The following is a 23,927-nucleotide window of genomic DNA, read 5'->3' as shown; positions in this document are numbered from 1 at the left end:
TTTATAGCCACAGTACTTGTACACACAAAACCTTTTTGAAATGGGAGGCATGAACTTTTATACCAAGCGCCAATCAATAATTTAATAAATCTACACAAGTTCACAGACAAGGACGATCACAGCAGAATAAATAACACTTGCAGACATGAACCATGAAACTACTCCTCTGAACTGGGAGGTCATAGTGAGGCTATAGTTCACTGAGTCTATCAGCAAATACACCAGGAGGAAGGGTGATAACACCATCCCCCTGTGGAAACAGGACAGAAAACAGCAGTGTGCACAGAATAAGGCCACTCAATCCACAGCGGTTTATACCCAGCTCACATTCATTTTTAATGAAGTATAATAATTCACCGTGCTGGGGTAGAAACGCAATCCCCAGCCCACATGATCTAACAACACTGAGACCGCTTTTTTTCACAGGATACTCTCAAACAGTAATGGAGGCTTTAAAAAAAAAACAGACAACGCAACAAACGTGTCTGTGTCTGTTAAGCAAAAGCAGAACAAAAAAGTTCTTTTCTTCGTGACTCTCTAAAAGTGTATTAATAACGGGATGAGATCATTGAACTGGCTGTTCATTTTCTCCATGGTAACATTCATTATACCATACAAAAAAGCCAATACATCACTAACAAATTGCTAAGCAGCAAAAAAAAAAAAAAAAGGAAAAGAAAGAAATGGAAAAATAGTGAATAAAATATGTTAAATAATGTCTTTGTTTTACTGGCCACAGATCAAGCTATTACGTGAGTGCATAATGGGTGAAGTGAGAAGAGGAAGTACCTTTGACTGTGACACTTCCTGTGCTGCTTGCTGTTCCAAACTGGTTCCTTGCCATACAGGTGTAGAGGCCAGCATCAGATTTGGTTGCGTTCCATATGCGAAGGTTGCCGTTGGACATAATATTGACCCTGTAGTTAAAAATACAGAATTAGTTTTAAGTTATCAGGATGCTCATTACTCTTGGTATTCTGAAGCGAAACACACCTTTAATCTATAAAACACATTTATACTTGTCTGGCCTTCATTTAGAGTAAACGTCCGGCAGTTTGTCTAGGTCACCTCTGAGATTCAGAATATGAAGTGAAAATGGTTTCAAATTAAAGTCACTAATTTGACCTTTATTTTAAAGTAGCAGGATTTTTGATGAAAAAAGTACTGGCCTTTGGTAGGTGTTTTTTTTTATTTTTATTTTTATATATCTCAACGGCACAAACCTTTACTAAAAAGGCAATATATTAGTTAGTGTTGACATAAGTTCAATTATATTATAAATATATTGTAGTGGAGAGTTTATATGAATCTTAGGCAGCTTATTGTTCTTTTTTTTGACAATACTGTTGATTTTTAGCTGATTCAGCAGACATTATTGTTGGCCACAGCGCACGGCCTTACCGCTGAGCTGAACTTGACCACACACTTACAGCAGTTCTAAGCCATAATGCTCCTAATGACAGCACAGGACATAATTCAGATGAACAACATCATGGTGCATTTAATGTACCCAGGAAAATGGAGTAAACAGTGGAACACACTCATTTCAAGAACAATATTAGCAATAACACACAGCATATACACAGTACGCACACCCCAACAAGTTACAATATTTTAAATTAAATTAAATTATAAATCTATAGGTTTATTCACGTACGTGTTTGCGGTTAGATTTTTCTTCAAAGATACCAACTTCTTTTGAAGAGATGTTGATAATAAGTTGTCTGATATTTGCTTGAAAATGTTGCAAACTAATTACACACACACATAGACGTTGAGGTAGGGGTCATGCGACTGATTTTGCAGCAGTGAGCAAAGTGACCAATATAGAGTAAAGAACATTTCTCAGCATCTCTAATTTAGTCTTTGCAGACAAGAACATTGGGAAATAGTGGAGGATTGTATTTCCAGGGAAGATTAATTAGGCACCTGAATTCCAAGACACCTGGGACAGAGCTGGCCCTTTACAGAAGGTCATCAGTGTTTCAGAAAGGTCAAAGACCTTAAAACACTGGTATTTCCTACATAAGAAATAAAACATGTCCTCCTTGAACACGGGGTTTACACCAACACAATCAACGTCAGTGAAGTGTTAGCACAGTCTGAGCACAAACAAAGTGTGTTTAGGAGAAGCTGCGGCACTGAGTGGTAAACACACTGAAGATCTGCCAACTAGTGTGACAGTTCTCCATAGTGTTGACAGACATCATCAGGATCATTAAACCCAGATTCACTAGTCTCATCTGGAGCATTCACAGATAAACACTTTACTGTTTATTGCAAAAACAAAAAACAAAACAAAAGGTTCAATATGTGCCTAAAAAAACAACAAATTCTGTTTCAGCAGATTTGCTGGTAACAAGAATTTTCCAAGCACGGGATCAATTAAGTTCTTCTTCTATTATTTTACTAAAGGCCACAAATTCAACTAGTGTTAATACCTAACATGAAAGATACGGTTTTGGTTGTTTCAATAATCATGCATTTACTGGAGCTGGTGCTGGAGTGTCTCAACGGTTTTCCAGGGGACGACGATTAGACCATGTTAAATACCTGTGAGTCATTTGCTCCTGTGATAATACTGACTTTTAACATTATTTACATTATTATAGGAAATGTAATTAAGCTGAAAAGCCCTGTCAGTGTCAGTCACATTATTAAAAAAAAACTAAAAAAAAACTCCTACAACACTCTTTGCTGCTGTAGGCTTTGGATCTAGTTTTATTTAGAGGGCTTTTAAAATAATTTATTTACTTAGTTAACTGCTACTGTTAGCCATCCTATCAAACCCCCTTTGAATTCCAGGATACCGCATGTGGGGCCCTGACCTCAACATTGAAAAAGACTGTCTTAGGGTGAGCGGTTACAAGACATGATGTGAAAGAATTGCAAGAATAACAAAGTTGGTAAAGGACTTTCCCTTTAGTTTAATAAACGACTGCAGCAATCTGTATCTCTCTGTCATTTGTCATGGCCATTGAGCCAGATCAGGACAGCCACTGAACACTAATCCAACCATTTAGTCACAACTGCCTAGGACGGGCTTCTTGTGTATCAAAATGTTTCCTGGTGTTTACTTAAACTCTCTCCTTTTGACCAATTTCGAAAACCAGTCTGTCAGTAAATTGCTAATTTAGTCCAAGATCACAAACAGTGAAATATAATGTCAGGAGCAGGAGTGTAAATAACAAACAACAATGGGAACACAACTGTTTCCTGTCACTGAGCAGAGCGTCTCCTTGCTTGTTTTTCCCACTGATGCATTAAAGTGGGTTTGCTCGAGAAGTGAGGGTGACACAGCCTGACACTGTGTTTTCTCACCCGTGCCAGCCACACGGCGCCATCTACAGTGGTGCTTGCATGATAAGAAAGTGTACAAGACATTGTTGGTATAGTTTTTCTCTCCTCAAACACCGCAGTGCTGCTGAGTGCAGACGTCTTTGTTTATGTAAAGCAAAGATTAAATTAAAAAGAAAAACAGAAGAAGAAGAGGAAACTGCTGAATGCAAACTAGTCAACAGCAGTCATCACTTACAGAGGCACAAATTGCTCTGCAGGGTAGTCAGGGTTAATGACATCAAACCTGAGGGCTGATAAATATGGGCTAAAATGGCCCATTTAATGGCACCACAGGCCTACAACAGACCATAACCCTGGGCAGAGTAAGCACAATTAAAACAACTGCTATATGTTAAGTACATTACTGTGCCAGTGCTCTGTGTATACAGCAAACTGTAAATCATTATGTTTAGAGGGGGGAAAAGAAGGTGTTTTGTTTGTTTTTTTTTTGCTTAGCTGGTAATTTTGTTTTATTAGCCTTTTGTTTTTCTTGTTCTTTTTTAACCACACAGACATCAATTATTTAGCTAAATAGCACTTAGTGGAGGGAGAATTCTACCACCGTAGGAGTCAAAGGATCCTGCAGAGGACTGCCAAGACTGGACTGGACGCCGTTTTTGTTTTCCACCATTTATAACACACAGAAACATGGAGGGGTAAAAACTTAAAGCTCCCCCATCAACTGCCAGCTACTGAACTAAGAATTTTAAATTTAATTTTTATTTAACAAAGTTTACCAATTAATGTAAAACTGGACTTTTAACGACATCGACAACTTAATATAGTGGTTAAGGAAGCAGAGGCAGGGTCCGGAAGGCATCAGGTTTGGATCCAACAGCTGCCAAGTTACCACTGAGGTGCTCTGAGCATTTCACCGTCCTCACACACTGCTCCCCGGGCACTTAAAGCTGCCAACTGCTTCCCTTGGTGATGGGTTAAAAGCAGAGGCTCAGTTTCGTTGGATTCTCGTGGTACAATGACAATACAGACCATAATATATATATATATATATATGTGTGTGTATATATATATATATATATATATATATATATAGATATATTCTTAATTACTTTCACAAAGTAGGACCAACTCTTCCTCCACCCTGATAATGTTCCCTATATTATTACTAAAAGTCAAACTCGGACTGCAGGCCGAGCCATGAAGTGAACACACTCTATAAAGTCACGCTTCTGCAATTTCCGCAGAACGAGTGCCATTGTCATCCCGATAAATCTCTGGAGTTCCTTGGGGAATGACGTCATCACAAAGACCTGTGTGTTAAAAAACTTCTCACATAAGCATTTGTATTAATGGTACCTTCACAAATATGCAAATACCTCATGGCCCATACTAGACACACAGAGTACAGCCTCAAACACAAGCTGGTTTCCCTCTTCTCATCCTGTAGTCTTTTTCATCTTAGCCATTTGGGAACCAACAGCTGTTGATCTGGAATCATCAACCACAGATATTTATCACAGCACCATGACCTGGGTTTAAAGAAAAACACTTACAGTATGGGTTTGACCGCCCTGTGATATTTTTTATAGAATAGCGTTTGAAATCAAACTAGTGGGTGTTAACACTGTGACCACAATATGAAGGAACTTGTTCTTGCTTTTTTTGTAGCATTCATTTCCTAAAGTAGTCCAAGTCCATCACTGCAGTTTCTAAAGCATACCAGGATTCAGACATTATGACCATTCAGCAGCACTTAGAGATTTCTCCTGACTACATTCATTTTTTTTTAAATTTAATAAAACATTTATTGTGACAGGACAGAACACTCTGCTGTGGTATGCTGCCAAACACTGTATTTAAGTTAATGGAACATTTTCTTGCAAAAATGCACTGAAAGTGGATCATTTAGGGTTTCATATTAAACATTTGTGTAAACACTTCAGTACTGATGCAGTGTGAATACAAACATATCTTTATTTAATCTGTGGTTGTGTAAATTGTTTGAAAGAAGTGGTTATTTACAGCAGCCTTAATATTATCAGGGAAATTAAAGTAATTTCCTGCACTGCTTACAAGCGTTTCCCCTTCATTTCCTTCATTTATGTTTACAAACAGCTCAAAGCAACATTTCCATCAGAAACTGTAGCAAAGCTGCAAACAGGCTCGATGCTGACATAACGATAGAACTTGTTAAATCTGTTTGAGATGCCTTAAAGCTCTTGACATTTTTTGGGTTGAAAATTTTACATGCTAGCATAGCAGGAAGCAGGCAGGACTCAAACGCAGCACAAAGGAGACTCTCTTCAGGTGCTGCAGGTTTATTTTCAAAGTACCAAAACAACAAAAACTCACTTGGTCACAGGAATACCGCATAAACTACAAGGCCCAGCCTTCTCCAAAACATGAACTTCTCCACCACATGGCCACACCAAGATCTGACTCAAACAATGATCCCACAAAGACAGAGTGAGGCAGAGAGGTGTATAAATACCCAGGGCACCAGTTGACAGGAGTGGGACTAAAGACAGAGACACAGGCGAGTGTGATGACACTAACTCCACACAGCAGACAAAACAGGAAGAGGAAACAGACAGACCTGACAGTAAATCCAACACCTGGAATCATTACATCTGTTTCCACCGTTCTACTTTTAAAACTGTAAAGTAAAAAAAAAAGTTGTGTTTTGTTAATTTGGCCAATATAAATAAAATTTACCGGACTTATTGTACAACTTCTTGACTTGATTAAAAACATTCTCTATACTCTATCTATACTCATGAACATTAGAAACCTTTAAAAATAGCCTGCAACCTTGCTTTAAAAATGGCTAAGCTAAGCTAAGCTAAGCTAAGCTAAGCTAAACTAAACTATGCTAAGCTAGATGCTCAGTCACCTGCTGTTTTCCTTTGAGCTCCTGAGGATCAGATAAACTGACAACACACTACAGATTACATAACTGAAGCAGAACCTTAATATTAATCCTGCTAATAAGCAAAGAAGTCAACAAAATACGGTATGTGTGAAATGTAATTAACAGCTATGATCAATAAGACAGAAAACAGATGGGTGAACCTGGTTCTTTAACTAGAACAAGCTCTGACCCAGTTTAAGTCAGACAGCACAGGCCTGGCAGCTATTCCTCAACATAACTAAACACCTGCGTTTGTTCTCTGTGCTCTGGATATCCACAATCTACTTATCCTCAGAGACAAAGCAGCTGTCCTTTGACTCCTGCGCCATGCATCCTGTAATAAGAGGCTCAGGAGAGAGGAGAACGAACACAGAGGGCTGCGCTGCTCAGGAACACAACAGCTCTTTGGGAAAACGGGACAATTCAGATACAAACTGATGCTGTGTTCACTAACAGGCAGAAAGGTACACATTTAGCAGGTGAAATGGGTTGGACTCCTTCATATTGATATATTGTCACTGCCAAGCTGAAACGCTCTAAATGCCCCATACACTGCCAATAGCGTTGACCAAGAAAGTCTTCTAAGCCAGCAGCTACCTGGCCAGTAAGAAAACCTCGACACATATCCTGGGAATTTTAAAATTGAAATTAATGGAGGACAAACATCCAAGCAGAAATGCTGTCCAATAAATACATGTTTGTGTCCCCAGTAGAGAACGTAACTTAAAAAACATCTATCACAGACATGGCCAATGATCAAAGGTCCGTAGGCAAACCCTGGCATGTTGGCATGTTTTCCTGTGGCTTTTTAAAGATTGCTTTCAACAGCATGACAGCGGGAAAAAAAAAAAACACATTTAGAAAAGTTGTTCTACTACAGAATAAAGGTTTTTGGACTGGAGTTTGTTCTCATATTCTGACTGTGACAACACAGATCTAAAGTAATATCTGAGCACTGTAAGTATTTCCTTGGAAGTTTTTGAGAAAGGACAACAGTAGGAAAGTGTTGGGATTTTTGTTGCTTGATCAAATGTCCAGGTTTAAATTAGAGATTGCTTGATCCAACTTTTTCATGTCCAACACTCACACTGCAACTCAGAGTATCTGCCAAAACCAATGTTAATCAGATTCATTCTTTTTGGGTTGCCGTTGCTGAGGTGATAGTGTCCCTGTTCACGGCATGACGCGCAAAGATAAGTTGGGCTTAAGTATCTGATCTGGTGGGCTGATGTTTTTTCCTTCTTGTTCAATCCTGACAATTAGACATAACTGTGCATGTTTGGACCTCTCTAAATGTTGTTTTGAACCCTCACCTGTAGAGAATAGACTGTTCTCAGTTTTTTAACTGCGTCATTTCCCCTGATGCTTCATGCAAGACTACAGAGGGAGGCTTCCTTTTCCCTGACATTACATAAAGAGAAGGAGACCTCCTGTCTGGATAAATATACATTACGTGAGTCTGACAACGGTGGAAGAACAGTTGAAGCAACAAAAGCTGCAGATGTCAGCTGAGGTGTTGGGCTTGTAAATAAAAGATTAAGGCTTACGTTAACACATTCCATTTTGCTCCTGTCTGAATTCCTCTCTCTGCCATAGCAAAAAGAACAACTCTTGAGCGCCCATTCTCCGAGGATACATTTCCTCCACCCTCCGTACTGACAGAAGCCAGCACGAGGGCATGTATGAATAATTCACAGGTGAGATGGACAAAAATTGTAACTCCTTTCATCCGTGCCTCACCAGGATTTTAATGAACACAACAAAAAGCCCTTTTAAAGGAGGTGGTTATTTTGAACAGGGCTGTCTGGACAAATGCACCTGTGAAATCCTTACAGAACACAGGTGTGTTTTTGGGGCGATATCAAATCTCTGCGATAGGACAGAGAGGGTGCATGGTGTTGATCCTCCCAAATCAGTGACAAGATGAAAGACACAAGCACTGTCTCACAGAGCAGCTATTGTGGGCACAGTGAAGTGGAAATGGTAACAAAAAGCCCTGTGCAAAGAGAAACCTTGATTTTATCTTAAAAAAAAAAAGACAGGTGCAGACGTTTCCTCTTGTCACCTTCATTTGAAATCCAAAGCACATGGAGACCTTTGATGTTTCATTCATAAATATTTTGCCTCTGATCTGTTTGATAAATACTGCATTTAAAGGGAAAGTTGTCACGATCCTAATAATGAGAACCTCAAAAAGAAAAAAGAAAAAAAGGTGCATTGAGAGCTGAGGCTTTGAACAAGTGTGAGTATAGAATGTAGAGTGACTTTATAATGGCAGCAGTTGGAGCCTTAAATAATAATGTCTGTCTTCCCAGTACCACTCTGAACACAAGGGTAGGCTGGGGGTCTGGTTCTTAAACTCAACATGCAAACAGGAGGCAACGTTAATGTTCAGAGGGGACCAAGGTGCCACCAAACACAGCAAACAATTCAACCACAAACCAACTGAGCTGTAGTTGGTTTGTGGTAAATAAATATTTATTCATATTTACCATGACATTTTCTTGCCTTTTTAAATAGTTAGTACAAACACACAATGCATAATTTTTCTCACTTTACAGCGTTGCAGCTGCCTAGTTAGAAAAATAGAAAGTAAAGAGTAAAGAGTAAACATTGGCTAACTTTTTTAAAGTATACACAAAATATACACACTTAAAAGTATACACATATTTGTATGGTATGTGATTGTAAATACTTGGTAAAGTACTGTATCATCATTACAAATGCATTTAATCTTCTTTATGCCAATGACCCTCACAAACCCAACTTTAACTTTCATTTGATCAAATGTCTGAGGCAAGAGGCTGTAATGTGGTGAAAAGAGATGAGGACAACACACACACACACACACTCTGAGCCAGAACAAACAGTAGGGCCCAACCCTTTAGTTGTTACTCTGTGCTCTTGACTGCATTCAGGACCCTGCGGTGCTTAAGGGAAAAAGTGGAGGGGCCATGTAAGAGATAAATTGAAAGGCTGTCCCTTCCCAGGTCCCCAACAGTGCACTGTGTTGGAGAGAAACGGCTTTGTCAGCGGCATAACTCAAGCCCAGCTGTGCAGCACTGACTCCTTATACTAAAACCTGCCAAGTGCAATGCAACTACGGTGCAACTTGTCAGACGCCTTAATGCAGCATCATGATGAAACAGAAGGGCTTTTCTTTCGTAAAGTTTTCAACACCAAGGGTAAAAGACAATTAAAGACAACAAAGGAGGGGCGCCCTTGTTCCTCCACGGCACAAAGCCAACGACTGAGGCTGGTGAAACAGGGACACCTGGGTATTTACCTTTGGACGATCTTCCAATAAGAGCGTAATTGATATTGATGTGTGCTGTATTCAGAGCTGTACCATTGGCTCTCACCTTGTCACATGGATCATTAGCTGCAGCGAATGATCAGAGACATTTCATGGTCAAATGATGGGTCAAGAAAAGATAATCACTAAAATGAAGCCAAGTTTAACACAATGTTGAAACGTGCGTTCTAATTGGTTCTAATTAGGTTGAGAGTCAAACCCTGACGAAAAACAAGCTAGTGTAAACCTGTCTCCATTTTCTGCTGCCCGTTATCTCCGGAAACAGTGATGAGAGTGTGAGGCTAATCTGGGGAGTTTTGGTCTTTGTAACCAATAGCGCTGCTCCTATGAATACTACAGCATCTGAAGTACTACTACTTCTATTAACACTGATGGAACTGCAAGATTTCTTTGTGTCTTTTGTGCAGGTACTATTATTATTTAAAGGTGGAAACTGCAACCTGCCTTCTAATGAGATGACACAAACACTGGTGCCCATCAACCTATTGACACTGTGACTTTTCAATACTCAGTGGTCAATACCACATCACTAATGCATGAGTCCTTAATGCTCAAAGCTTGAATCTACCAGCTTGAAAAATCCATCTCTGAATACCACGTTCACACATTAATCTTTCGGTTTAGGGATAAAAACTATACAATGTTGTTGAGTTGTGATCAAACTCACATACATTGTCACAAGACAAAATATTTTCCTTAATGTTACAACACTTCTGAATCTTACATTTATCCATATTAACAATGCAAAACAACAGAAACACTGAGAGGATCATTCTCTTCCATATGAAAAAAACAAAAGTTAAAAGGCATTTATAATAGGCATATATAATATAGCATCAAGGCAGAGCGTAGATAAATGAAACACTCATTCAAGTATACAAAAGAAGCACAACTCCCTCCTTAGTAGTTTTTTTTCTCTCCATCTGACAGTATTTTTTGGTGGCATCAATCGAAAAAAATAACAGTTCATTTTTCAATAAAGTTGCAAGATTGAACCAGATTCCTTTCTGTCTGTATAAAAGGGAAGACAAAGGCATGTGTGACAAGACACATAGGGAAAAAATGGCTCTGACCAACTTGGTAGAAAACAACAACTTCCTCTGCTGGCAGCTGTTGTCTAAATGTTGCACGGTACAATGCTTTACTAGCTTACAGGGAAGAACTCCCTAATACACTCCTAATTAAGCAACATTGTCTGTCACAGCAATGTCTTGTGTTACTACACAGTGCCCTTCATGGATCTGGCCCGGACACAAACCATTTCAGGTGTCTCACATACCAAGCAGGCTGATATACTGTGTACCCCAAACATGGGAGACATGTTGAAAACAACTCTTCGCTCTGTAAAGAAGGAATTCTATTTGCGTGTTGTCTTGTGCTGTTAGGTGTACCGTGTACTATTTTATTGCTACGATATAGGCCGGTTTACAGTAACGCTTCATTTTGGCAGTATTACTCATACAGAGGAAGGGTTTCATGATCATAAAAATAGTTATGAGTGCAGTCATTGTGCAATCAGCTTCTGTCATACGGACATTAAAAACAGATATTTCAGTATTTATGTTAGTCAAAACAAACGAAATACCTTTTCATTTTTAGTATTACTTGGATGTAGCTCTTTTAATGAGATGACAGTGAAGGCAGCAGCGCTAAGGTTTTAAGACCGTTGAGTTAAACAGATACAAGCTAAAAACCTAATGTGAACATACTGCGGAATAGGGACGGCTCGATTAGGTACTCAGGTTGGTATCAGTCTGATTGTCAAAATTTCAGAATGGAACATAAACAAAAAAACACCCTATAACTTGTCTGATCCATAACCACAAATGCTCAACTTGACTGGGGCACTATCGCCTCAGCAACAGCAGCATGCTGGGTTAGAAAAGACGGTATCAGATTGATAATGGTATCGGCAGATACTTCAAGTTGCAGTATCGGTATTGGACATGAAAAAGTCATATCAAGCCGTCCCTTCTGTAGACTCTCACTTGTTCAAAAGTGTGTTTTGACACAGACTACAGTAAATCAGAACCCGAGGACAAATAATTGAAATGATAGAAACAAATACATTCACATTCTCTTATTTCTTACCTTACTTATACCATCTGTTTTTCAGAATATTATGCTACTGGAGCACATGGGAGGCAATGCTTGAAATGTCTTTTCCTGTAGTTCACTGTGTTTTGACATTGGCCTCCAGGGCAGCAGCTAGCATTAGAGCCTCTTTGGCAATATGTTTGCGTTATAAAAAAAAAACACAGCTAGGGGACAGAGGTGCCAGGCTGCGGTGAAAGTATTAATCTCTTGTTGTATGAAATGCACACTAACACTACCACTACTGCCTCAGTGTGTATTACCATAATGTAACAGCCAGGATATATTGACTTTCCTGGCATTTCCTTTGTTGATGATACAGCAATGCATTATTCACTTGTGCACTTCAGTATAACACTAACAGTCCTAGAGCCGTTTCAATGCAGGATTTCCCATTACAGGAGTGGTGAATTTATTTTTAAATAAAAAAAGGTGAGCTTCAATATTCATAATGCTGTGATGAATAACATTACATACAAAACAGATGTTGGAAATAAATAGAAAAAGCACTCGGGGAAAGAAAACACCTCCTCAGAATCAGGATATTGTTGTGTTTTATGTAAAGATGAGCGTGTTTAAAATACTTTTTCCTCAAACACACACACACTCTCTCTGACACACACACAGCCAATGATCCGCTTGTGAATTAATGTTATGTAAATGTGCATTTTTATAGTAAGGTGTGTTAATGAAGCAGTCTGATTGAGAACATCTTTAGGCTCGTCTGTGGAACACGGTCAGATTGCGTCTGTAATTGCATTTCTAAGGAGAACGGGTTTATGACTGCACAGTGGAGGAGAGCTGTGTGTGTACTGGCAGAGGATTCCTTTAATCACAAATTGCTCTACTGCTTTATTCCTCTGCCGGTGATATTCATCTCTTCCCTTGTGCTGAGGTGTCCCTACAGGGATAAAGAGCACACACATGTTCCACAGGAAATTGTCAGAGGAACCAAGATGGATTACTCATGCTGCGCTGGCAGATTCCCACTTTGAAAAATGATATCAGGTCCAGTGCTCGAGATAAAAATAATCCAGGGGAAAAGTACATGGGATGTGGTGGGTGGAAAAGGTTCTGGCAAAATCTCTGCAAACATCTCAGAATTCCCCTTTATCTGTGGAATTTGCCTGTCTGTACTGCAGCCACATAATCAGAACTCCACTTCACTGTTCAATTAAATGTTCAAGTAGTGGAAAACAATATAATACATAGAGAAAGTTAAATGTCATTTAAACACAATGAACAGCATTTCTTTAAGGAGACGAACTGTATGCACCATGAGAATCGACTGAGTGAAATAGCAGCACCGATCCACTCAAACACACAATTTAATTACCACCTTTGTTAATACATCTGTTTCAGTCCACAGCCTATTCATTCCAGGCGACATAACAAATCCTGAGACATTAGAAGAGACCCTTATTAAAATCTTATTGATCCTCAACAGCGTCAGTGGACAAAGAGAGGAAGATGGAAGAAAAAAAAATGCAAATATTGCAGCTTTTACATTGACCTGAAAATGATGATTTCTTTTTTTTACTTGCTCATGATCTACCAGCACTTCTATTTCTTTACTATAATATTTCAGCATTTCATATAAATAGTTAAAATAAGTAACTTTCTTTCCCTCAGGGATATTCCCTAACTTTTCCAACAGTTAGGTTTCCATGGTTCAAAGAGCACCAAACAATAGACAATGTCTTTTAAACAGACTACAATATTCCAGGGAGTGTCATTAAAGTATATTTAAATGCATGTAAATAAATACCTCAATCAATGAGTATTTCTCTTCCTGACTTTGCTTTAAAACTTCACTTACATAATAGACGAGAAACAGCCATCATTACCACTAATTGGAGAGAAAATAGTTATTGTCTCGATGAATAAGATGCAAATGTATGACGCTGTCACCAACATCTGTCTGATCGAGTATTGATCTTGTTGCCAGGACATTTTCAGTCCGGTAATTAAGTGTGAGCAACATTGATGGAAGGACAATCAAACCGTTTGGACTATTAAACCAAATGGTGTGCACTGTTCTGTTCTTTGGTACAAACCCTGTGACACAGACACCAGTAGCTGACTCAGCGTTTTAGAGATGAAGTCATGGAGGTTGTGTTCGAGTCCATATACGGAGTGGGCTCCTTTGCTCCACTTTGACACAGTTAAGATGCTGACTCACACATAAGCATGAAAAGGTTGAATAAATCAACATGGCACAGTTCTGACCATTCTGTCAGGTATTTATAAACTTTGTGACACAGTAGCCAAACAACAGCGGGAACGGAGGTGAACCCAGGGACTGCAGTTTCAGAAGAAGATCCTTATTTATTTATTTAGTAATTTTTTAAAATCCCAATATTGTTTCTATGCTACCAGATTACGTCAAACATTACATTTTTCTTCTGTGGATTAATCCTGATTAATCATGCCTGGAATTAATTATGATTAATTGAGATAAATTAAAATCCATAAATGTGCAAAAAATTGTCAAGAAAATGAAAATGAAAAGTATAACTTTAAATTTCCTTTTATAGAGTTGATGGACATATAAGTCATAACTGCTGCTGCTTGAAAGATTTTTTTTCCCCTGCAATGGGCTGCAAATTAGAGTGAAATATATTTGGAATGGACGGTGGAATTATTGGATATACAGTACATGCTGTAGTCATTCTGACCTCGTGTTTAAATATCTCCATCTTCACAAATTAATTAACAGGATTAACACATTCATTTGAACACATTTTAATACATTTTTCTATAAACAGAATTGTTTAGCTGCTATCAACCAACATTAATTAATTTGACTTCCTGTGGTTGTTTTTCTTTCCTCGTGTTACTATTTGCGCTGAGACTACTTTTAAACTCTTTTGAAGTTTGAAACCACTAATCTGGGGCAGAAAAAAAAGGTGAGAAATCATTGAACAAACGTTACCTTGGAAACAAGGCCCCTGTACCCAGAATGTTTTAAGATGTCACTCACGCTGTTCTGCTACCAAGTGCACAATAACTGCACCAACTGCCACTGCTGCATATTTTTACACACATATAGTGATTGTGCAAATGGGTTTTTGACAGGAGGGGAGGGGAGGAAGAAAAAGAACAATTGTGAAGAGTTAAAGACAGGAATTGAACGGCCATGGTGATTTAAAATACAGCCAATTTTATATTGTAATATGTGGCTAGAATTGTGCTTTTTTTTCTTTGCTTTTTTTCCCCACTGTGAACTTCTTTTAGAAATCTGTTGAAAGTCCCTTCAGAGAAAGACAAATAAAACCACAGAGACAGACGAAAATAATGTAGATGTAAATACTATTGTAGCTTCAAAGCATTTCACCAGATGAGAATTAGATCCAAAGCCATTCTCCATATCATGCCACAGGTGACGAGCATCTGTGATCATTTTCTAACATTTAACATTACGTTGAGTGAAAAATGTGGTTGAGGAAGAATTAGAGAAAATTAAATAATAGAAAAAAAAATCCTGCCACAACTTCTTAGTTTGCACAAAGTATTTGTCGCTGACCAAAGAACCCCAAGTCTCATCTGTGTCCTCGTCACTCAGGTCATTTTTTTTTATCCAAAGCAGTTACATAGAGGACAAGTGGACAGTCTAGGTCTCTTGAAGAAGTTTCACCTCTTATCCAAGTGCCTTCTTCAGAACTGAAACCAAGAAGGTACTGTTGCCCTCCTCTTTACCATTACCCTAAGGCTTAAGTTTAGCAGCTTTTGACCTGGATCAAGCTGGTTAGCTGGAAGCTCTGAAATGGAAATCTATTAAAGGGCACTGAGTTAGATCCAACTGGACTGACTAAAAAGATATTAATATTTGCAGGAAATGTTTGCCTGATAGTGACATCACTTATCTTCCCCTACGTGCAATTTTATTTTACATAATTTATTTTTCTGCTAAAGAAGATTCAGTATGAGGCCTTACAACTATATTGAATAAAATGGTCCCAAAAGTCACAACTTTAAGTATGAGTTACAAAACCTCATCAACAATACTGAAAGGCACACATTTATCAAATAAAGCAGCAATAGAGTAACAATCCCTGTGCGCTCAAAATAAACATCTAATGCTTTGAGGCAGGGCTCTATGAATTGATGGTTTAGAAGAGAAAAGTGTTCTCTGTATAATCCTAAGACAGCACTGACTTCATAAGGGTCAGTTTTACCATTTAATACAGACATTTTGTTTTTCCTTCTGTTCTAGTTGGTAGCCATTAGCTTTCTCTGTTCTCTGCAGGATTAGCACTTTCCTCCTACACCTCGTCTTCACAGCACCTTAATTATGGCACAGCAGGAGACCAAATGGCATTTTTACTGAAGAGACCCACGTACAATCAGATCCTGTAGTTCACCTTAAGGTATATTTGGATGTTCCTGGAAACTCCTTTTTGAACCCTTTTTTGGATGTGTCACATAACAACATAAGGATTCTGACCATCCTTTTTTAATAGAGCTTCAACAAAGGACAAAGCATCATGCGTCTGCTGAAACAGCCTGCAGCATCACTGTATTTTCATAGAAAGGTGACAGAGATTTGTCTGAAGCACAACCAACAAAGACTGTCTTTGCCGGAATTAAAGGACGAGTGCAAATATTTGCATGAATGGCAAAGTTACCAAAGATTAATATTCAAGGCCTTCAGCATTTGACTGAGTAAGGAACAACATCAGCGTGTCATCTCATCTCACGGCAGCTCCAGAAGGCACATTTGATTGAGTACTTCTGGTGTGAGCAGCCCACCAGACTTGATTTCTCTCTGCGAGTGACATATTGAAATGTCATGTTCCTTTTCTTTTAAGTCCCTGCACCACGGCTGACATGACACAGTTACACTCTCATCAGCAGGACCTGCTCAGCTCAGCTGCTTTTTTTTCCACCTGATGTCATCGAAACTGCATCCCTGCAGGGTTGTTGGGGGTAGATTAGACGTCCCCTCTCTATACCGGGGTCCTGCAGGAAAAAAGTGGATTCTGCTGCTGTGAAGATAGTTCACACAGCTGGTGACACTAGTTTCTGTTGGCCATAGCCACTGTAGAGAGCTAATGCAATTAAGGAAATCAATTGGGAACGAAAGGGGAGTCACAGCTAGCGCCCACGATTTTACACTTCTGGTCACAGGTCCCCTCACCAAACAGGCTTCAATTACTTAGTTAATTTGACCGAAGCTATGGTTTAAAACATTGACAAAACTCTATTATCAACATGTACTGTTGGTTGTTGATAATCACAGACGTCTGATGTACAAGACTCCCCCAAACTACTGGAACTCTGGAAGAGTGGCTGGCTGTAATTTACAAGGACTAACAATTTTAAGGAAAAAAAGGTTAAAAAGAAAAGTGTTTCATCAACAAGGCTTATAGACTTAGTCCAGGTGACCTCTCTGGGTGACCTCCGTGTGATCAACCTTAGACCTTAGAAGAATAAAAGAAATAGAAGCAACATATTCAAATAAAAGTACTTAGTTTAGGCTTTTTTATTCACTTGATGCAGCTTTACATCATAACAGAATGAATGTCCTCTTTCATATAAAACAGCTGGGATTTTAATTTCCAATCTATTTCTTCTTAATGTTAGAAGAGCCGCACAGATGGCCAGGAACAAATTTAATTCAGTTAGATCAGGTTTTTTACTAACCAAGAATCTGATTTCCATTAAACTATAAGTAAAACTTGTAACAAAAAAATATATTGAATTTTTAACTTCACACATGATAAAAAGTTCTACCAGTAAAATGCTTCAAGCCAAATATAAAATGTTTTTTTTTTAACTGCAGGTGGTCATTAGGTGATTTACAATTACAAAAAACTGAAAGCACCAGCACACAGGGGCAAGCCATGTTAAGATTCCAAAGAAAGATAGCTGGACTACACTTTGGTAAAATCTGAGATATTTTGAATGAAGAAAAATGCACAAGAACAAATGCAAAGTGGAGGAACTATGATTTTAAATGAATATTTAAATGTTTGATGAGCCTAACACACTGTGGACACCTGGGACAAAAAGACAGATAGAGCTAGTAATAGATAAAAAAAAGTCCTTCTGTCACATTTTGTCACATTTTGCGACATTTTTAGTTTGACATTAACAGGTTTTGTGACAGGTTTGGATATAAAAAAACAGAAGTTTCAACAACTCATGTCAATCTCATCACTTTTTTTGGAAATGCTAATGCCAGCATCTGGTATAGTATGGTGTAAATTAGTAGCCATAGTGTGTAGTATCTGAAAAATGCAAGGCATTACTAATGCATGAGCTTGTCCTTAATATTCAGCAGTGGGTTTTTTTTAATAGAAAGACTAAATGTTATTAACCCCTGATGAGTTCCCTTCAGGAATGTAAGGATGGTAATGTTCAGTGCTTAGGACTTTTTGGGTTTGACTGTCTACAGTCCACATCCATCTCTTACATAAAATCTTTGGTGCATGATAAAGAGAAGGGCCACTGCCTGTAGACTAGTTCATATCTTTTAAGCATCAAAAATGGGTAATAATGCTACACGTACAAGGGCAAGAACAAAAAAAAAATCAGGTACTAAAATATGGAATAGTTCTATTAAAGGAAAGGACAACAGAAGTCTGATTGAGATTTTAAAACATTTATCACAAGCTTTATCGAGTTTTCCGTAGATCGGGTTTGTATAAATTCAAATTTACAAAACGACATGATTCAGTTGCTCACACGGAGTGTGACATGAGGGCAGGAGGACGAGTGAAGGGCACCAAAGGCGAGACCACTATGCAAATTCCACGCCACTTTGTTTGACAAGCAACAAACACCGCTTTGTATATATGCAAAGCCAGACAAGACAGTGTGCACACAGGCCTGCTGTCAGACCGAAGTCATGCTTGAGTGGTGACACCCGTGTGACCGTAGTGAAGCCACTGGTCCAAATGTCACGTGAAGGAAGATAAAAAAAAAAAAAATTAATTCCTTATAATTTCTTGCAACATTATAGACCAGTAATCTCTTGGAAGATGAGATCATTTTGTCTTCCTCAGAAACTTGAATTTGTCAGAATCTGCACAATAACATTTTATCCATGCTATGCTGCAAACAGCTCGATCAGCACTCTGGATTTCCTGTATATCTTATCTCATTTTCTATTGTAAGTTTTTTTAATTGTATTTATTACTAAGCTATGCAGATGAATCATTTTCTGTCCAATATTGGTCAAAATTTCAGGATCCAAATATTGAAAAAAGAATAGATAGAAAAGAGTGAGTGACTTATTCCATTTCAAAACCAAAGGCACAAAAGTTCACTCCCCACCAATGCCATAACATTAGAGAAAAGTAGGCTTGTGTATGGCAGGTCTAGGAACGACAGCAAATACTTCAACGACACAGGAGAGTTTGTGGGAGCCTTTCAACATAAAACAACATTTGATTATACTTTCTTTCATTAATTTGGCCCAGACAATCTCTGATGGCACCTTCATACACCAGTGCACTAACAACAGGCATTCATTTTAATATGGTATGTTCCTGTTCCCCAGCTTTGCAACATCACCAATGATTCATTCAGATTGTTACAGGATGCTACACCTGGAAGCACCAGAAGCCTTGTTTAGCATAAAGACGTGTCTAGATTAATACCCATCAACTCTCTCCAGGCTGGAATAATGAGAGCACCAGCAGAAAGTTCAGCAAAGTGTGGCAAAAGTTGACTTACCTGTTACTTTCTCTGAGGGCTTCGTTGCCCTTACGCCACAAAATCACCCCCCAAGGAGACATTTTGGGTTTGCACTCGATGAGCACGTCTCCTCCCACCCGCACCAGCGTCTGGCTCCTCAGTTGATTGCGGGAGAAATCTGGGGCAACAGCTGAAACAAGAGCAGCATATTAAAGACGGAATATAAAATGTTTTATATCTGATTTAGCTAAACACACAAACAAACAAACAAATGTAATTTTTTATTTTTTAACTTTTATTTTGGGCCAAAGTATAGAAAGTAGGAACCTGCTGCTGGTGTTCAGCTTTGATTATGTGATTATCGCCATCTTCAATGGTTGGAAGTAATCCTTCATTTTTTACAAGCACTTTATAATGCACTCTGAGACACTGAGGTGAGTTTGAAAACTGGTGATATTTACTCCCATGGCTGAAGCTTGAGATTTCTTTTCATATTTGTATTTTATGAATGTACTGTAATATTGCGTCGGTCTGGCTTTTGTAGATTTTTTATCTAGTTACAAAGAATGCACGAGTCAATGTTCATCTGCCTGAGCTAGAAATCTGATTTGTTAATGTTGTAATCTAATAAGAGCATTTTAGTACCAGACAACTAATATGTTTAATTGAAATTTCATTTACTGTTAAACCATCAACCATCAACAAATCACATGTAGTGTGTTTAATTTAATGTAGTAGTGTGTTTTGGACAGAAAAAACACAGACAGAAGAAACTGTAAACAACTACTTCAGCTTTGTACCTGGATATTCACTAACTATTTTAGTTACCACTGCAGTAGGACTAGATTCTGAGTTACTCATTGTCGAAAAAGAAAGAACTCTGAAGCTCTGATGCTTTTTGGTATGAATACCAAATTCCAGCTGAATACAGAGGAAACGGTGTTACTGTCTAATGGACGGTGCAACATTTCTGACAAACTGCAAAGCTTTTCTGGGAAAAATTCCTCCTGGCCTCTATACTGCAGTGATGGTAGAGAGTACACAATACTACTAAGGTTATTTTTGAAAATGTCCTGGACCAGGTTTTGGACTGTTCAAATACAGAATTACTATTTAAACAGAGCGAACATCTGTCCACTCCTATGTTACCTAGCCTGTTGAAAACTAGACATTTTAAGGTGGACTCATTTCTATCCCCTATTTAATTCTCTTTGACAACGGCAAAACTTTATTGTTTATTAACCTTTTAAATTAAATATAAAACTTTTCCCGAGCCAGTCAGGGAAGAGATCCAGCTCAGCAGTAGGACTGTCTGAGTCAGTATCCTGACGTTCCCTTTTTAAAGGCTCCCTCTTGACTTTGACTTCTATGTATCCTCAGCTGCACTGAGCCCGAGTCTAATCAGTGATGTGATCAGAAGAAAACATGTCGGAGGTTGAACACCGAGGGCTGTTGGCAGCCTGCAGTGGAGAGTGACAGGCTTGACAGAACAGATGGGCAACGCTAGGCAACGGAGCAGGTCTGGCATACATCACTGTCAGACAGACACATTCTTCCTATAATTAATGCTTTACAATTAAGGGCCAATAACCTGGAGGTCAGAGGTCATGTGCAGCTATTGACCGGAAGGAGAAGGGGCAGCAAACTCAAAACAAACACAGACAACGCCGTGTGTGGAAACTGGCAGTGATGTCACTTATAAGACTGTGACCTGTCAGTATTGGCTTTATGATATAACCAACGGCTGTGTGTAAGTTGGCCATTCATTTAATCCCAGGTTTTGAAGCTACTGTACTAGTAATGAGTGCAGTCAAACTGTAGTAATACCTCAGGTCACCAAAGATATCCATCAAAATATTGTCATTTATACTCTCATGCAGTGCCATTGGTAAAATTTACCCCCTTTTTATTACTCTTGACCTCGATAATACACTGCATATTTAATAAGACAGTAAAACTCACATGTATCATATTAATGGAAATGTTATCTTTGCCATTAAAAGCAGTGAAAGGGAAGCTCCACGTCTGTTTTTTTTTTGTTTTTTTTGGATAGTAGGAGGATGGAAATGTCTGTTTGTATCAAAGCACAGAACCATGGATGGATATTCTATGTAAACACATTTACCAGAAATGTTGGCACAAAACTGCAATCAATTTGTTTTGCTAATTTGATTTAAGTATGTTTTTTTTCACAGGACAAGACTCTGGAAGGTTCCTCAATCAGAAAAATGAACTGTAATCAGTTTTCTAATTCACTTATGGCTGTCGCCTTTCACTTATTCAAATTCAGCAAATCAAAATCATCAAGTCTAGAGAGACCATTGTGTTTAAACAGGAGAAAAATGCAGCTAAAAAAGGACTGACTTTCAAGCTTGGGGCAGTATTTCAAAAAGTGCATTTTAAGCTAATGGACATTTTCATAATAGACTATCTGTCTATCCCAGAAATGTCCATTACATGACCTTAGGACTATCTGAGAAAATATAGTAATTTTAAAAAATATTGAATAAAGGCATGGAGGAAATTTTGGGAGATATTCCCAAGATATAAGGCAAAATGCAAATCTGTGATCATTTAGTTTTGAATAATTAAACAATGGCTTTGGTCAAATGACTTACCAATGACTCGGAGCTCAGTGTTGGCGTAGACCTCGCCGTGCTTGTTTCCTGCCACACACTGGTATATCCCTGTGTCTGAGAGCGTCAGTCGACTGATTGACAACACTCCGTTGGCAACCTGCACCCTCTCCTGTGAACACAAAAAAACATGGCCGTAATATGCTTCAAAAAACAGTCAGCCGGTGCAACAGTGAATTATAGTGTGAAAGTGACAGACTTGGCAATAAATCTTAGTTTTCATCACTAATGGAGGGTGAGGCCAGGGTGGATGGATGTAGGCTGGCAGGAAATGACCCTAATCAATCTGCATGTTTATGAGAGTGAAATAAAACCGTGCTCTATTTATATCTTTAACTGTACCGTGGGGCCTGCTTCTCCTTCGGTAGGAGGAGGGGATATGGGGGCGCGAGTGGGGGGGCAAAAGGGGAAATATTGTTCCATCTGAGCTATATACTGCAATGTGTAAATTGCTTTCCTGATAGCTAAGCAGTATACATATTAAATGTCGTGTGCCTGGTGTAGTCCTGAACTGAATTTCTACCTGTTTGGCATTTTCTTTTTTCTTTTTTTTTTAATCTTCTGCCTCTGCAGGATCATTGCTCGTCAGGACCATCAAATTAATATCTACAAAACCAATTTCCATAAAAATTGGTTCATACTTAAAATGCATCAAAAATATAGTCCTCAATTCAGGAGTTTAACTGGCAAGAAGAAAAAAGAAACTCATTGTCCTTAATAGCAGACTTAAATCAAGGATCAAATGAATGACTCTGACTTCAGAAATAGGGCACAGAGCACAAATTTAGGGTAACAAATACAAAAGAAGGAACGACCAAAAGGTTGGTTTTTGTTAGTGACGACAGACTGTAGCTAAAACCCTAATAACCTAACTTTACTTGGAGGAAGTAATGTGAAGATTGTTTTTTACGTGTAACAGGAGACGACAATTACAAAGTTATAACAATGACATGCATCACAGGAAAACGTTGCAGTGGAAGTGGGATGCTATTAGCTTTCCACTTCCACTGGATGGGGCAGTTGAGGAGCACAGCGATTAGCTGGACGATTCTGTGGATTAACATAACTGATCCTAAATGGGAACAGGCAGATAAAAATGAATTTAAGGGGGAAACAATGCCATGTTTACTATTGTGCTGGAGGAGGTCAACAATGCTGAGGATAACCAATACACCGGCGTCCACTGGACCTCAGCCTCAACTGGGCTGAATTTACCCCCAACACTGTAGCTGTGTACAAGTGGGGCAGAGCAGACTCTAGCGTCTGAGGAAGCTGAGATAGAAGTTAGCTAACAAGACGTGGTTGGGAGTACCAAGAACTTTGCTGTAGTTTACTGCAGAATCACTGGACAAACTGCTTTGCATTATTAAAAACACATTCCTTCCCTTTATGACAAACTGTGGAAACAGTAAAACTCTTTTTTTTTACTCAGTTCCACTCTCAGAAAGAGTGATAGGAAAATCTATCCTGCCTCATCCAGACGCTCTGTAGAATAACTCACTGTTAGGTGACAGATAAACAACATACATCTTGTAGTGTCTGTAAAGCCGTGTTCACACACTACACAATTTATAGTTTTTGGTACAATTACACACACTCACACAATCAATCANTATATATACAGTATATATATTTATATACATAATATATATGTAATGTACTGTATAAATGTAATTAAACATTGTTCCTCCATTTTTTTAATTTTTTTGATTAACTAAATCTATTGATAACTGTAGCATGTTTAATGCAGCAAATAAAGTTTCAATCATAAATATTCTTTTATTTCTATGGACCTGTCTTGTCTATGGACCTTTTTGTTGCAGTATTAATCATCACTCTGTGCAACTATGTCAGGTGTTGCCATCTCATTCCTTTCTTCTGCCCAACCCTAATGTCCAAATTCCTACAGTGCCATCACTGCTGATTCTGATGAAGACAGCTCAGAGGAGGTGAACTGTCTTTAGTGAAAGATCACAAACTAATCCTGTGTTTTAGCTCGGTGTGCTGAAATTTCCATAATGCTTAG

The 23,927-nt window shown here is 38.5% G+C and overlaps 1 protein-coding gene across 1 annotated transcript in view; it reads right to left on the bottom strand.

Moving 5' to 3' along the window:
* The window catches only part of LOC103386273 (contactin-4-like), a 695,358-nt gene that overhangs the window by 585,036 nt on the left and 86,395 nt on the right, over positions 1-23,927 (bottom strand). The window contains exons 10-12 of the mRNA XM_025060316.1: positions 21,884-22,013; positions 19,305-19,455; positions 790-917 (exon numbers count right to left, since the gene is read on the bottom strand). Of these exons, the coding sequence (XP_024916084.1) occupies positions 790-917; positions 19,305-19,455; positions 21,884-22,013 (409 nt within the window). The remainder of the gene's footprint in view (positions 1-789; positions 918-19,304; positions 19,456-21,883; positions 22,014-23,927) is intronic.

The sequence above is a fragment of the Cynoglossus semilaevis genome, chromosome 11 (genome assembly GCF_000523025.1).
Source record: "Cynoglossus semilaevis isolate Cse_v1.0 chromosome 11, Cse_v1.0, whole genome shotgun sequence".
NCBI lineage: Eukaryota > Metazoa > Chordata > Actinopteri > Pleuronectiformes > Cynoglossidae > Cynoglossus > Cynoglossus semilaevis.
The sequence above is the reverse complement of the archived record's forward strand: the minus strand, read 5'-3'. Positions and strand labels throughout refer to the sequence as shown.